Here is a 13940-nt window from a genome sequence, read left to right on the forward strand (position 1 = left end):
AATAGATGTATTCTACCTGATTTTTACCCGAATTTTTGACCCATTTTCAAACTCCCTGATTTCCCTCCGAATTTTAAACCTATTTTCAAATTCCCTGATTTCCCCCGAATTTTAGACCTATTTTCAAACTCCCTGATTTCCCCCCGAATTTTAGACCTATTTTCAAATTCCCTGATTTCCCCCGAATTTTAGATCCATTTTCAAACTCCCTGATTTCCCCCCGAATTTTAGACCTATTTTCAAATTCCCTGATTTCCCCCGAATTTTAGACCCATTTTCAAACTCCCTGATTTCCCGCCCGGAATTTTAGACCCATTTTCAAACTCCCTGATTTCCTCCCGAATTTTAGACCCATTTTGAAACTCCCTGATTTCCTCCCGAATTTTAGATCCATTTTCAAACTCCCTGATTTCTCCCCGAATTTTAGACCTATTTTCAAATTCCCTGATTTCCCCCGAATTTTAGACCTATTTTCAAACTCCCTGATTTCCCCCCGAATTTTAGACCCATTTTCAAACTCCCTGATTTCCTCCCGAATTTTAGACCCATTTTGAAACTCCCTGATTTCCTCCCGAATTTTAGACCCATTTTCAAACTCCCTGATTTCTAGAGGTCGGGGACGGTTAATCATTATCCACGTTTAAATTGATTTTTTTCGGGGAAAAATGTAAACAAAGAAATTTACCAGTTAATATTTCGGAAAATGATTAAAAAACATGTATTATTCGTAAAATATTTGCTTTTTATCAAAAAATACGTCGTTATTCCGATTAATTTTACAAATTTATCAAAAAATTAATCGGATAATTCAGAAATATAAATTACTTGATCAAAACGTTTTACGAATAATTTTGAGAGCTTTATCTATTGAATAAAAGTTAACCATCCCCGACCTCTACTGATTTCCCCCCAAATTTTAGACCTATTTTCAAACTCCCTGATTTCCCCCCGAATTTTAGACATATTTTCAAATTCCCTGATTTCCCCCGAATTTTAGACCCATTTTCAAACTCCCGGATTTCCAACCCATTTTGAAATTACCTGATTTCTTCCCGAATTTCAGACTTATTTTCAAATTTCCCGAATTTTAGATCTATTTTCAAATTACCTGAATTTTCCAGGTTCTCCAGGTACGGTGGCAACCCTATGATCTACTTCGTTTCTATTGATTGTTAATTGATTTTAGACATATGTTGGTCATCCTCATCCGTATAAGTTGATTTTAACGTATTTTTATATTACCTCTCTTACATCTAGGATGTAACTTAGCAGAAACTGCGCAGGGAATATTTACTTATTAATAAACTATATTTATTCTATAAAATAGTTTTGGTATTTAGTCCTGCACTATTTTTCATTTACCAAACGTATTTTGAGAAATCATCAGCGGAAGCCTGCAAAAAACATTAGCAGTATAGAAATAAGAATATCATATAATTCTGACTTTAGTAAAAATGTTTGATAATCATATACTTTCTATAGACTAGTATTAGTGCTACATCACGCAACGTCACCCATGCTTTTTCCTATAGAGAAAAAAGGCGCCTAAAATGGCGGCCATGGCCAAAGCTACTCTATACTCACGAGGAGTGTACCCGAGGTGTAAATCACCGATTTTTATGAAACTCGGGGGGTATGTGGACCTTGGGGTAACATGAAATTTCACCAAGGGAAAAGTTACTCTGGGCTTCCGTTTTGCTATGGCAACCGAAAATGTTTTTGACGACTTAAAAGGAAAAAATCTACGTTTAAAAAAGCATGGGATTTTCTCGGTTTCACAGGGGGTGGTACATCAACGCGCGATTTATTGATTGTTTAGGAGCATAACACAATGAAGCTTAAAAATAATAATCTAAATTTAATATTTATTGATCACTTTGAAATTTACGCAATAGGCATTTCTAAAATGGATTAACATAACACGCGCGGGAACCTCTAGGAATTCAACAGAAAATTGTTGAAATTCGAAATTCCCTCTGGCGATATACCGGAAAGTCCTGCTAGTATCTATCCACCAAATTTTCGAAATGTTCGAGACTGATAATTTCCAACGCAAACGAGGGGCTAACCACTCCCTTAAATTATGTACACCGATTACAGCGATTACAGCGAGTACAGCCTTTGGTATTGCTAAGTCTGTAATCAATTACGTAATCACTTTAGTACAGTCAAAGCTACGTGCTTGTAGACCGATTACGGCTAGTGGTCAGCCCCTCGAATTAACGCAAACACGCAAGAACGTTACGAAGAAATAGGAACTGATCCTAAAGGATAGAGCTCGGGGAAACGGATAAATTAACCGCCAAAATTTCAATTAATCATAAAAAATTAAATTAACTGTTCATTTATGGATAATATTAACGACTATTATACGATTTAATATGCAAAATAAGTTTTTATTCGGATAATTTTCGGATATGGATATAAAAGAAATGAACGAAAAATTTCCTATCCGAACGCCGAACCCTACTATAGGATCACCCTGTATATTAAAGCGTTTTAAGCTTATTTCAGTAAATCTTCAAGTGGACCATCGTTTATTCTTCATCCATCAAAAACAGGGTTGGCCGGGACATGTGGGAAAAACTGGTAAAAACCGGAAAAAAATCTTTTTTGCGCTAAATTAATCATTGATATATCTATTAAGTGACTAATTTGGTCATTGCAAATAGGAGAGATGAAAAAAGGCCAGAAGAAGAGTGAAATAGAATAGAAGAATATACTGCTTTTATTATCTATTTTTTATTGAATTTTGCCACTAGAGGTGGAAAAAACCATGGAAGTACGATTTTCCACACGGTTTTGAACAGGAAAACAATAGGTGGAAAAAACCGCGGAAAAATCTAGTTCTTTCCACCTTTGGCAAAATTGTTCCAACCCTGATCAAAAATGAACTGTCCAAGAGAACAGAGACTTTGCACTTGAGACCCTCTTTAGCGAGTTAATGAACCGACAAGAAAGGCAAATAATCGGTACACGGTGCAATGTTTTTGTCACCAGGTTGCTAAGAGAGCCGGCTAACCTCTCCGATAAACACGGCGGGATGACCTCATACCACTTCCTTCCCAATCTCATCGCGACGAAATACGTTACAGCGATTCTACCTCGAATCAGTTCCGCCGGCGAGAGCGCAATCTCGCCCTTTGAACCGCATCCCACGACAGAGCATAGTAAGATAAGGCTTTCCACAGATGACAATTTCCTTTAAATCGAAGTATAAATATCATATCGAGAACCGGGTCGCCATCACAAAGAGCCCGTTGTTAGCGCTAACAAGAGCACTCAACAATCACTTCGCTCCCAAATTTTGGATTTTAAAGTTCGAAGATGCATCCTACGGATAAAGCGCAATTATTAGTGGTGGTCACCTCGTTGACGATCGTCTTGTTGAATCTAGTCGCGGGTCAAGAAGTAAAAGTTACTTTAGGTGGAAAAGGAACGGTTATTGGGAAAAATAATCAGACAACGAAAATTTATCAGTTCTTGGGGATACGATACGCGACTTACGAGAATTTTCAGGTATGTTTATTAAAATTGCGTTGATTTACTAAAACGTTTTTTAAACCATTTATTACAAAGTTATAAGTGTACTAAAAGCTCTTAAAGGGAAATTGTCACCCAAACCAAAATTTACGAGGTTTTTTTACAGAATGATAGAAAATATATTAATGATTTTGTCCCTGAAATATTTATAGTTATTGGAAAAGTATTTAAAAAGTTACGCTAGTTTTTCCGCAACCTACATCAAACGGCTCCAAAAATTTCAGAAATCGCGGTTGAACCTACGTTCAGCGCCAAAAGAATGAAGCGGCAAAAATTTGAGAAAGGGCGGCGTGTAAGTCATTTTAGAAACACGATAAACTACAATCTACGAGTATAACTCGGTTGAAAAGCCAAGGAGAATGGCGTAGCAGACGGCAGTTGCGACCGAAAAACGATAAAACCGGGGAAAATATTATTTCGTTCATGAGATGGCGCTGCGGGTAGGTTCAACCAAGCGGTTCTGAGATTCTCGAGTCGGGGGGATAAAACACGAAATTTGGTTTCTAATAATAAATCAAATACTGGAATTTTAAATGGTTTTTAACCAATTTTAGGGTGGTGACAATTCCCCTTTAATTCGTTTCTCCCGATACCCCCTCACGCTCTTACAATAAGCTCCTCCTCTTAGAGGTCATTTCGAATCAGTCATTGATTCCTTAAAACTTAGATCTTGGCGGTGTGGTTAGCACTTTCGCCTCGGTGCAAGAGGAGCCGGGTTCGATCCCAGCTTTTGGCACTGGGTAAAAACTTGAAAATTTTACTCCTTTTGCTTTGAGTTTTCAAGTTATCTCTCTGCTAGTTAAAATTGTTTCCACGTGTTCTACGGTTTCCCTTTTCCAGTGCCGGATTTGACCAACTGGAGGCCCTGTGTTAATGGACTGGAGGGTGGCGGACAAGGCCTTTTGAGTCCCCGCCTTTATACTACCAGGAGGCGAAATTTTGGTAAATTCAAGTAAAATTTAGCCAATTTAAAGGCATTTACCAAAACTTTGCGACTTTACTTGAATTTACCCAAATTTTTAAAATACAATGGCATTTACCAATTGTCCTTCCATAACCAAAATTTACCTAATATACACATTTTACCAATATTTACCGAAATTTACATTTTTACCCATTTTAAATTATATAACCCAAATTTACTTGTACTTACCAAATTTGCTTATTTTCCCCCAAATTTACACGCATTTACCCAAATAACCTTGAATTTACCCAATGTACAATTTTTTTAATATAATTTATTTTTTAAATATTTTAAAATTTTTCATTAAAATCTGCGATTTCTCCATGTTAATTTCCAAAGGGAAAGTAGGTTTTAGTTATCAAAACATTTTGGGCTGCCGTCGAAACTTTTCCTTTTGGGAAATTTCAAGTTACATAAAGGTCTACTTATCCCCCGAATTTAAACAAATACATTGAAAATCACCTCGGGTCATCTCCTTGTTTGTACAATGGGAAACCCAGCTATGCCCTTTTCCATAAAAAATAGTTAAGGTTAACGGTAATAGTGAGTGTAGAGAGCTGTTGGCTCGCGTGGCATGAAGGGCTTGCCAACACACTCCTACGTAACTTAAGCCGGCCACCTGATTTAATGGCTTTAAAAGTCGTTTGATGACTAAGGTGTTGCTCTGATTATTAGCCTAGCTGATTATTATTATTATGAACGAATTTTTTATCATTCTTAATAATTAATAATAATTAACGAAGAAAATATTCTGTAGCTGATAATTTCTACCCGCAAACCGAAAACTTCTTTGCATAATTCATTTTATTCCGTTCAGGATTTAAAAATCTGAATAACATTAATGATAATAATTTAAGTTTAAAGCCGTTGGTAATTTGGTAACCGTTTCATTGCAGCGAGCCAACGAAACCGAGAATTACGGAACTTTCCAGGCCGATAATAGGCTACCATGTCCGCAATCGAAAGATTCCCTGGACAAACAGGATTGGACGGCCAACGACAAGTCCCTCACCCTGGACGTGTACACCAAGTACACGATTCCCTCTAAGCTGGCCCCCGTCATCGTGTACCTTCCAGGAGGAAACCATTTCGCCAACGCGCGCGGTGACTACTACGGACCAAAGTACTTAATCGACAGGGAAGATATCGTCTTGGTCATCGTCAATTACCGAGTTGGCATATACGGTGAGTGCTAAGGACTATTCCTATTTGCTGGGGAACTTAGTTTTCGCCTTGAGTTTGCAAAAAAAGTTACATTTTCGTTCGCACGATCCACGAAAAGTGGTCGAGATGTCGCCGGTTCATCAACTTAACAAATTACTCGTAATTCAAAAAAACCCAGGGTGACCGGGGTAAAGTTTATAGAAAAAATAGGAATTTTAGAGGCGAATTATAGGAAAATAAAGGACACTAAATAGGAAAACATAGGAAACTCAATAGGATAATTATAGGAAAATAATGGACACTAAATAGGAAAATATAGGAAACTCAATAGGTGAATTATAGGAAAATATTGGACACTAAATAGGAAAATATAGGAAACTCAATAGGATAATTATAGGAAAATAATGGACACTAAATAGGAAAATATAGGAAACTCAATAGGTGAATTATAGGAAAATATTGGACACTAAATAGGAAAATATAGGAAACTCAATAGGTGAATTATAGGAAAATATTGGACACTAAATAGGAAAATATTGGACACTAAATAGGAAAATATTGGACACTAAATAGGAAAATATAGGAAACTCAATAGGTGAATTATAGGAAAATAATGGACACTAAATAGGAAACTCAATAGGTGAATTATAGGAAAATATTGGACACTAAATAGGAAAATATAGGAAACTCAATAGGTGAATTATAGGAAAATATTGGACACTAAATAGGAAAATATAGGAAACTCAATAGGTGAATTATAGGAAAATAATGGACACTAAATAGGAAAATATAGGAAACTCAATAGGTGAATTATAGGAAAATATTGGACACTAAATAGGAAAATATAGGAAACTCAATAGGTGAATTATAGGAAAATATTGGACACTAAATAGGAAAATATAGGAAACTCAATAGGTGAATTATAGGAAAATATTGGACACTAAATAGGAAAATATAGGAAACTCAATAGGTGAATTATAGGAAAATATTGGACACTAAATAGGAAAATATAGGAAACTCAATAGGTGAATTATAGGGAAATATAGGACACTAAATAGGAAAATATAGAAAAATAATAAGGTAATTATTGCATATCGGTATACATTGACTCGAATCACCTACAATATTGATAATTTCTTGTACACTGCTTTTTTGCATTATTGGAATTACTTAGCGGATTTACAAAGCCCGAAAATTTAAAGATTTTGTTCGAAAGTGGCAGGGTTTACACTAGATGTTTCATGACACGTACCAAAAAGTTCTTTCATTTTCCAAAGACCGTGATATTATAGGAAATTAGGAAGACATTAAAAATATAGAAAAATATAGGAAACCCTTACTTACTACAAAATATTTAATTAATCAAGATATTTAATATTATCATTTAATTTTGCGTAATCAAAATGATATGTAAGAAAATTAATAGATTAAAATAATGGTCACTTAGCCCGGGTCAGAAAAACGGGCAGTTCTTTAAAACTGGGTCCATTCGCGCGGAGCAAAAATGTTTGCTCGAGTGAATAGGCCTTAGACGCGACCATTTCATCAACCGTTTCTCGATATTAATAAGCACTACACTTTACGACGGTAGGTTTCTTGAGCACGGGTGACGAGAGGTTACCGGGAAATTTGGGGCTATGGGACCAGCGTCTAGCCTTGAAATGGGTTCACGATTACGTGGGTCAATTTGGCGGCGACAAGAACGCGGTCACACTAATGGGACACGAAAGCGGAGCGGTTTCCGCCTCAATTCACGTCCTCAGCGAAGAAAGTAGAAGTGAGATTGATAACAACCAGGGTCGAACTTACTTCTAGAACGAAACTTACGTGGGCTTTTTCAGGATATTTCCAACGCGCCATTATCTCGGGCGGATCAGCGTACAGCCCTTGGGCCTTCCAACGAAACGAAACCTGGAGGACCATCCACGAACTGGCGGCGAAACTGGCCTGTAACCCTCGAAACAGCCAAGTCCTGCTGGATTGCCTCAAAGGAAAAAGTCCCGCCGATATTTTGAGAGCCCAACAGGAATTCGAAAAGGTACGTGAAGTGGATTATACTTGAAGGCCTATTATTTCTTCTGCCTGTCCCCCTTTGTATTAGGCCAACATGTTCAGCGATTGGCCTACCACCAGGGTATTTGTGCTCCACTAACAAGGAGACTACCCGAGGTGTTACACACCGATTTTGTTCAAACTCGGGGAATTGGTAGACCTTCATGTAACTTGAAAAATCCTAAAGGGATTTTATTCAATGGGCAACGGTTTTGCCATGGCAACGAAAAATGATTTTGACAACATAAAATGGAAATTTTTCCTATGTAAGCCATATCGGTTCATTTTCACCCATTTTGTTCAAATTGATCAAAATGTGATCAATTTGGATTTTCTTCGTCAATTTTTAACTTTTTTTTTTAATATTTTGGTATTTTAAATTTTTTTCAATTTTGTAAAATGTTTCACATGGGGGAGGGACCCTTGGAATCGGTCAAAATCCCATGTTATTTTTAATGGGAAAATTTCCATTTTATGTTGTCAAAAACATTTTCCGTTGCCATGGCAAAACCATTGCCCATTGAATAAATTCCCTTTAGGATTTTTCAAGTTACATGAAGGTCTACCAATCCCCCGAGTTTGAACAAAATCGGTGAGTAACACCTCGGGTCGTCTCCTTGTAAGTTAATTTAAAGGGGGACAGGCAGAAAAAAATCTAGGCCTTTAAAATATGAGCCTCGATTGAGAGAAGATAATTTTAGGGGACGTTCGTACCAATCTTGGATACTAACTTCACCGCTAACGAAGCTGAACGTTTCTTCAAGAAGGATAAAGATCCCGTTGAAGTACTGGATGTGGGAACTCTTACGAATATCCCTGTCATATTTGGGATGACCAAGAGTCCTGGTGCCGTTGATTATTTCGGTGAGACACGGAGAGTAAATTTCCGCCCTACGTTTCAGAAACGCGTTATCGACCATTTTTGCAATTTTGAGTTTGAATGCTCGTCGTATTAATTTTAAGGATGATAAAATACGCGAAAAAGTAGATTAGTCCATAATTAAAAGGGATAATATAGCTAAATCCTAAACAAATTTGAAGAAATTAAAAAACTTACTACTAACTCGTACCCAATAGGTCTTTGAGCAAAAAACGCGAAACTCGGATCAAATAGATCTTCGGGTAATAAACTAAATTAAAATTAAATAAAATAGCCAGAAATTCCAACGGTAGACCGGTTTCGTTCTATTTGGAACTCATCAGTACCGTGCGGGAAATCTGGCTGGCGACTGTCAAATCTAAGGGAGAAACTAAGCCTAAACATTAAAAATTTTAAGGTGCTGATTCTAAATTTGAAGACCGTTTTTTTCTATCTGGTCTAGTTTCCGAGATGTGAAAATGCAAAAACCCATTCAAATCGAAAAGTTTCGATAATACTCCGCAGAAATGCATTAACGACCGTCGAAAATTTGCAGAAACGCATCATGTCGTTATTAACTAATAAGAGTCTTCATTTCGAATAAGAGTCTTCATTTCGAATAATCTCTTCTGCTCTAATTTCTTCAGTCGCATTGCAGGGTTACAGTCACAATGGCCGTTACTCATAATGTGTTTCTGCCAAGAGTTTTAGCCAAATATAAACGTACAAAACGCAATGCCCAATTATTCTGAGATTTACTTAATTTTGGTGATAGTCGTGGTCATATTTAGATTGCGGACAAAAAGGAACCCCCAACAACTAGTTTTCAGTTACCTAAATACGATAGTATTGTTATTTTTCATCAGAATTATAAAAATCGATTTATCTCGAAATGCCATTTTTGGAGATACAGGGTTGCCACAAAATTTTGAGATTCAAATTCCCTGACTACTCCCTGTTTTCCCTGACGTTTTAAGTCAAAAAAAAATTTTATATTTCACTTTTATCAGAAGATAATAAATTTAAATGGACTTATATTTCAATAAAAAGGTTATTGCAATGTTAAAAAAATTATCCAAACTTTCAAGGAAATAAATAATAATCATAGAACTTGTCAAAGATCTAGAGTAAAATTACCTTCAAAAAGGGTCAAAAGAAAATTGAATTCCCTGACATTTTACAAATTCTTAAAATTCCCTGACATTTCAAAGACTTTTTAGGCCAATTTTTAAATTCCCTGTTTACCCTGTATACCGCGACGTAAACGGAGCTAATTCTTTCCGATTATTCAACGAACAGATACGTTGGAACGTCTCAAGAAAGAGCAAGATCCATTACGCTGGTATCTGAAACAGCAAATATTTCCTTTCACGAAACACAACGATTACTTGAGCGCCGTTCAGAAGCACCAGCTAGACTCGATAATTAAGGGCGTCAAGTACCTTTACTTCAAGGACGTCAACCCATCGTCGTGGACAGAGTCCAGCGTCATTTGGGTTGAGGTAAATATCAAGCTAAGTTTTTGACTCAATTCAGTAACGAAATTAACGCAACTTCCGTCGATTTCGAACGCAGTTCTTGTCCGATTTCCTGTACAACAGCGGAGTGGACATGATGGCCCGGAAATGGGGTAAGCGAGTGACCCAAAATACCTACACGTACGCGCTGGAATTCGCGGGAGTCTATACCTGGGGAGAGTTGGAATTCAGGGAGCAAAATTACAAGGAATATGGTAAGGATACACTTCATTCATTAATAGGTGCTAGCATAAATTGTTTATGTCTTGTTCAACTTGTTAAAAAGTTAAACGCGCTACTTGATATTGTAGCGTAAAAGGATCGCGCATTTTTCGCTCGAGCCCGTTTACGCTAAAATATCACGAAGCGCGTGGAACTTTTTAACAAGTTGAACAAGACATAAATAGAGTTTATGCTAGCGTCTATTAAGGCATATGTAACATAATCACTCATAAGTATGCCATAAAAGCATTTTCGTTAATGAAACCTTGTTCACGGGATATGACGTAAATTACGTCACTTACAACTCCGTGACGAAATACGGGTTATCAACTTTACTGATTGGAAACGGATGTTAGTGAGAATTCCTCGCGCGTTTCTGGCTTTGCCCATGTCAAGTTTAGTTCGTGCCTCGCGATCACGTGATTTCATTTCCATGGTAGCCTTTTCAATAGCGCAAGGATTATAAGCATTTTTGCATTTTTGGGTCCGCTTAATGTATGTTCCGCGTGAAACAAGGTCTGATTGAATTTTTTCAATGTTATACAGAGGCATACTTATGAGTAATTATGTTACATATGATTAAGGATATAAAATTAACTCGAAATTAACTCGATAGCTCCGACACAAATGGACGACATTTTCTACTTCTTCGAGACCCACAATTTTGACGGCGCAGTGGGACGAAAAGAGAACAACGAAATTACTCTTTACAACTTTTATCGAACGAGTTTGAGCAGGGCGTGGATTCAATTCGCCAAAGACGGGTACTACAGCGAGTATTTAGGACTAGTGCTTCAAACGGCCAACTGATGAGGATATTAAGAAGGTTATTTTGAGATATCGGCAGATAATCAGTTAGTCATATCAGGTTGATCCGTTATAATGCACCCGCTCAGAAATCTGATCTGAAAATGCATTTGATTTATTATCCCAAGTAACCGTTCTGAACTGATTTGCTATAATTTCTCAGTTCAGGTTATTCGGGTCGTAGTTTTCAGCAACCGTTCTGAACTGATTTGCTATAATTTCTCAGTTCAGGTTATTCGGGTGGTAGTTTTCAGCAACCGATCTGAACTGATTAACTAGAATTCATCGAACCAGATTCAGTTAGCTGAATATTTATCTGACGTTTAGTAGATATGAAAAACTTGCTGCGGTTAACGGTAATAGTAAGTGTAGGGCGCTGTTAGCTCGCGTGGCATGAAGGGCTTGCCACCACCCTCCTACTCAATTTAACTCGGCCACCGGTAACTGGCTTGACAACTCACTATGTGACTTACTGACTTAGGCCTAAGGTGGTGCCTTGGGTATTAGCCTAGCGGATAATTATTATTATTATAATTTAACAAGGAATTCAATCGAGGGTGATATAAAATCTAGAACTGTAAGTCATCAGAAATCCACTCACCTTCTGTTTGTCAGTTTACGATGAATACAGATTATTTTACGTGTCGAAACCCTATGGTTCGCATTTTGACCCGTATCAACTGATCTGACAATATCTCACCATAAATGGGGATAATTTAATATCTGAATTATCAAAATTAAGTTTTTGGTTATCTGGGAATCTGTTTGGAGCACTATTTTAAGGCTGGTTCACGCGGGCAGTGTTTTCCTGATTTTCTCTATTTTCTCGTTTTACCACCTTTTCCCGTTGTTCTGGGGCACGGGAAAACGACTGTACACACGGACAAAATTTTACGGATTTTACCGCCGCCAGCGCTGCCGGTAAACGAGAAAACCGAGAAAAAAATGTTGAAATATCTCTACTTTATTTTCCCGGTTTTTTTAGCTCTTTGAGTTCGACTAATCAGCGAGCGTTTCGCTGTCACCAGGAATTCATACATCGAACTTCTAGGTATGAATTCCTGCTGTCACGTGATATAAGGAGCGATTTTGAAAGTCTTTAAAAGTAGGCTTAAGAATTTTTGCGTCTACCACGTGACGGCATCACGCTCGCTGACTGGTCGAGCCCAACGCCCCTCAAAAAAATGTTATCCGTTTCCTCGCTCCCCGGCAGCGCTCGCTGTGATAAAATCCGGCAAATTTTGTCCGTGTGTTCAGTCGTGTTCCTGCGCGCCAGAACCACGGGAAAAGGCGGTAAAACTAGAAAATATAGAAAACCAGGAAAACACTGCCCGTGTGAACCAGGCTTAAGACGCGAGGGACTTAGTAACTAACGAAATTTTAACGTCATCTCGAAACCAGCAACTTGACGAACAGCCAAATTCAGTTCCAATCGCCGTTTAACACCAGGATTTACTGGACACCCTTCTCCGGAAATTACAGCACGTTGAGGATCTTGAACAGCACCGAGCAAAACCCGAAAGAATTGTACATGATGCATTCCCAATACAGATCGGCCAAGCTCGAGTACTTCAGCGTCATGGTCAAAGAACTACTCTGGACCGAACGCGTCTTTTTCGACAACCAAGAGACCAATGAAAAATACAAGAGCGCCACCTGGGGATTCATGTCAGCCTTCATTATCCTCTGCGTCATTTGCATTCTACTGGTCTTCTACAACATGAAACTGAGTAAAAAGAGCAAAACCTACAAGTCCGGCGGGTTCACCAAAGTGAGCACCACCGTCCCGAGCGAAAATGTTGAATTTAGAGGAGTGTAGATAAACAAAAAACTTAAAATATTATGATTTCGGATGCATCGAATATTGACGATATTTACGTTCTCATTATAATATTTTCGGCTCAAACGAAACGATATCATCGTCAGTATTTGATAAAAATGTATTTATTTATTGCGGTAATTTAACCTTTTTAAAATTCAAAGCTACCTCAGATATATTATTTTTTTAACGATTTTAATGTCAACGCGCTGTTACAAGTTGTATATCTCTATCCAAGCGTGTCAATATGCCATAAATATAACTGATCTTCAATATATTGTTCCCGACAAAACAATGCTTTATAAATATATCAAATAATTGACGTCGCAGTATTATACGATCACTCAACAAGGCGTGGGTGAGGCTGTGTCTCAATAGGGATCAAAGTCATCTATTATTCGTTCTTTTACGTTCTTGTAAAACATGATATGATATAAATAAAAAACCTATTATATTCTTACGTACAAAAGATCATTTTCTATATAAATAATTAAAGCACCATTTAGATTAAATATCCACGAGCGAATTAAGTTTCTAAAATGGTAGATAAACAAATGATTTAGATTGATTGATTTATTTTTCTATTGAATAGTTCCTTCCGGTACTGACGAAGTAGCGGACAACAATGATGAAGAGGTAACTTGAGAGTGGTCATTTGGTCAACTCTCCCCAAAAATGTTGATTTCTCTGTTCTCAAAACACATTTAACTTTTAAGTTATTATTAGACTAATGTTAGATGAAGTTTGTTTTTCACAAAATATCGCTGTAATGTGACGTAGCTCAATGCAGGGTTGCCATAATATTTTCCGTTTGAAATTCCTTGACTTTACTCTGATCATTCCGGGTTGCGACAGATTTTACATTTTCAAATCCCTTGACTTTTCCCTGATCATTCAGGGTTGCGACAGATTTTACATTTTCAAATCCCTTGACTTTTCCCTGATCATTCAGGGTTGCGACAAATTTTACATTTTCAAATCCCTTGACTTTTT

General features: G+C 37.3%; 1 protein-coding gene across 1 annotated transcript; it reads left to right on the plus strand.

Moving 5' to 3' along the window:
• Positions 1 to 3108: 3108 nt before the first annotated feature.
• On the plus strand, positions 3109 to 13407 carry LOC149925139 (esterase FE4-like). The gene is made up of 9 exons (XM_090161114.1): positions 3109 to 3519; positions 5404 to 5692; positions 7263 to 7448; positions 7513 to 7709; positions 8425 to 8587; positions 9882 to 10084; positions 10158 to 10314; positions 10938 to 11085; positions 12530 to 13407. The coding sequence occupies exons 1-9, from the start codon at positions 3328 to 3330 to the stop codon at positions 12945 to 12947; spliced, it is 1953 nt and encodes a 650-aa protein (XP_090017240.1). The 5' UTR covers positions 3109 to 3327; the 3' UTR covers positions 12948 to 13407.
• The last annotated feature ends 533 nt before the right edge of the window (positions 13408 to 13940 follow it).

The sequence above is a fragment of the Leiobunum rupestre genome, chromosome 10 (genome assembly GCF_980474605.1).
Source record: "Leiobunum rupestre chromosome 10, qqLeiRupe1.1.hap1, whole genome shotgun sequence".
Lineage (NCBI taxonomy): Eukaryota > Metazoa > Arthropoda > Arachnida > Opiliones > Sclerosomatidae > Leiobunum > Leiobunum rupestre.